The 947-nt window shown below is 34.4% G+C and overlaps 1 protein-coding gene across 1 annotated transcript in view; it reads left to right on the plus strand.

Annotated features, from left to right (window-relative positions):
- Positions 1-466, plus strand: part of LOC106882840 (endothelial zinc finger protein induced by tumor necrosis factor alpha) — a gene marked incomplete at its 3' end in the record, with an annotated part of 1,194 nt that extends 728 nt beyond the window's left edge. Inside the window, exon 3 of the mRNA XM_052978304.1 lies at positions 356-466. Coding sequence (XP_052834264.1) covers positions 356-466 — 111 coding nt within the window. The remainder of the gene's footprint in view (positions 1-355) is intronic.
- Between the last annotated feature and the right edge of the window lie 481 nt (positions 467-947).

Raw genomic sequence — 947 nt, forward strand, 5'->3', positions numbered from 1 at the left:
CACAAGCGCATTCATACAGGAGATAAGCCATACCACTGTGATATCTGTACTAAATCCTTTTCTACAAGTAGTAACTTGAGCAAACACAGACGTAGTCACACTGGAGAGAAACCATACAATTGTGACATCTGTGACAAATCGTTTTCCACGAGTAGTAGCTTAAGTAAACACATCCGCATCCATACAGGGGAGAAGCCCCATAGCTGTGATGTGTGTGGCAAATCCTTCTCTCAGAAAGGTCACTTAACTGGACACAAACGCATTCATGCAGGAGATAAACCATATCACTGTGATATCTGTGGTAAATCATTTTCTGACAGTCAGCATTTAATCAAACACAAACGCATTCATACAGACGATAAACCGTACCACTGTGATATCTGTGGTAAATCATTCTCTCGGAATCACACTTTAATTGAACACAAACAAACCCATACAGGAGAGAAGCCATATCGCTGTGATATCTGTAATAAAGCATTCTCTAGAAATTTCCATTTAACTGAACACAAATACATTCATACAGGAGAGAAGCCATATCACTGTGATGTCTGCAGTAAATCTTTTGTTCGAAAACGACAGTTGACTATACATGAGTGCATCCTTACAGAAGAATGAACATGTTAACATTATATAGCAATAAATGTATTTAAATGTAAAAGAAGATATGATGGTGTGTGTGAGAACAATTTCGTAACTACAACTCTCTCTACATTGGTGACATAACTAAATGATATTTTTAATAAAAAACTATTCTTTCAGAATTCTCAGATATATTCTTATTTAACATATTTCTAGAATAAAGAGAAGCTAGTATCAATTCATTTGGCACTGGTGGTAAATATGTATTCTGTCATAACATAATTGTACAGTTTAGTATAAAGTCATAACAAACAATATTTCATCTTACCATTATAGGATAAATATCTATGATATCTCATGAATATTCA

This window comes from Octopus bimaculoides, unplaced genomic scaffold (assembly GCF_001194135.2).
Source record: "Octopus bimaculoides isolate UCB-OBI-ISO-001 unplaced genomic scaffold, ASM119413v2 Scaffold_240400, whole genome shotgun sequence".
Taxonomy (NCBI): Eukaryota; Metazoa; Mollusca; class Cephalopoda; order Octopoda; family Octopodidae; genus Octopus; species Octopus bimaculoides.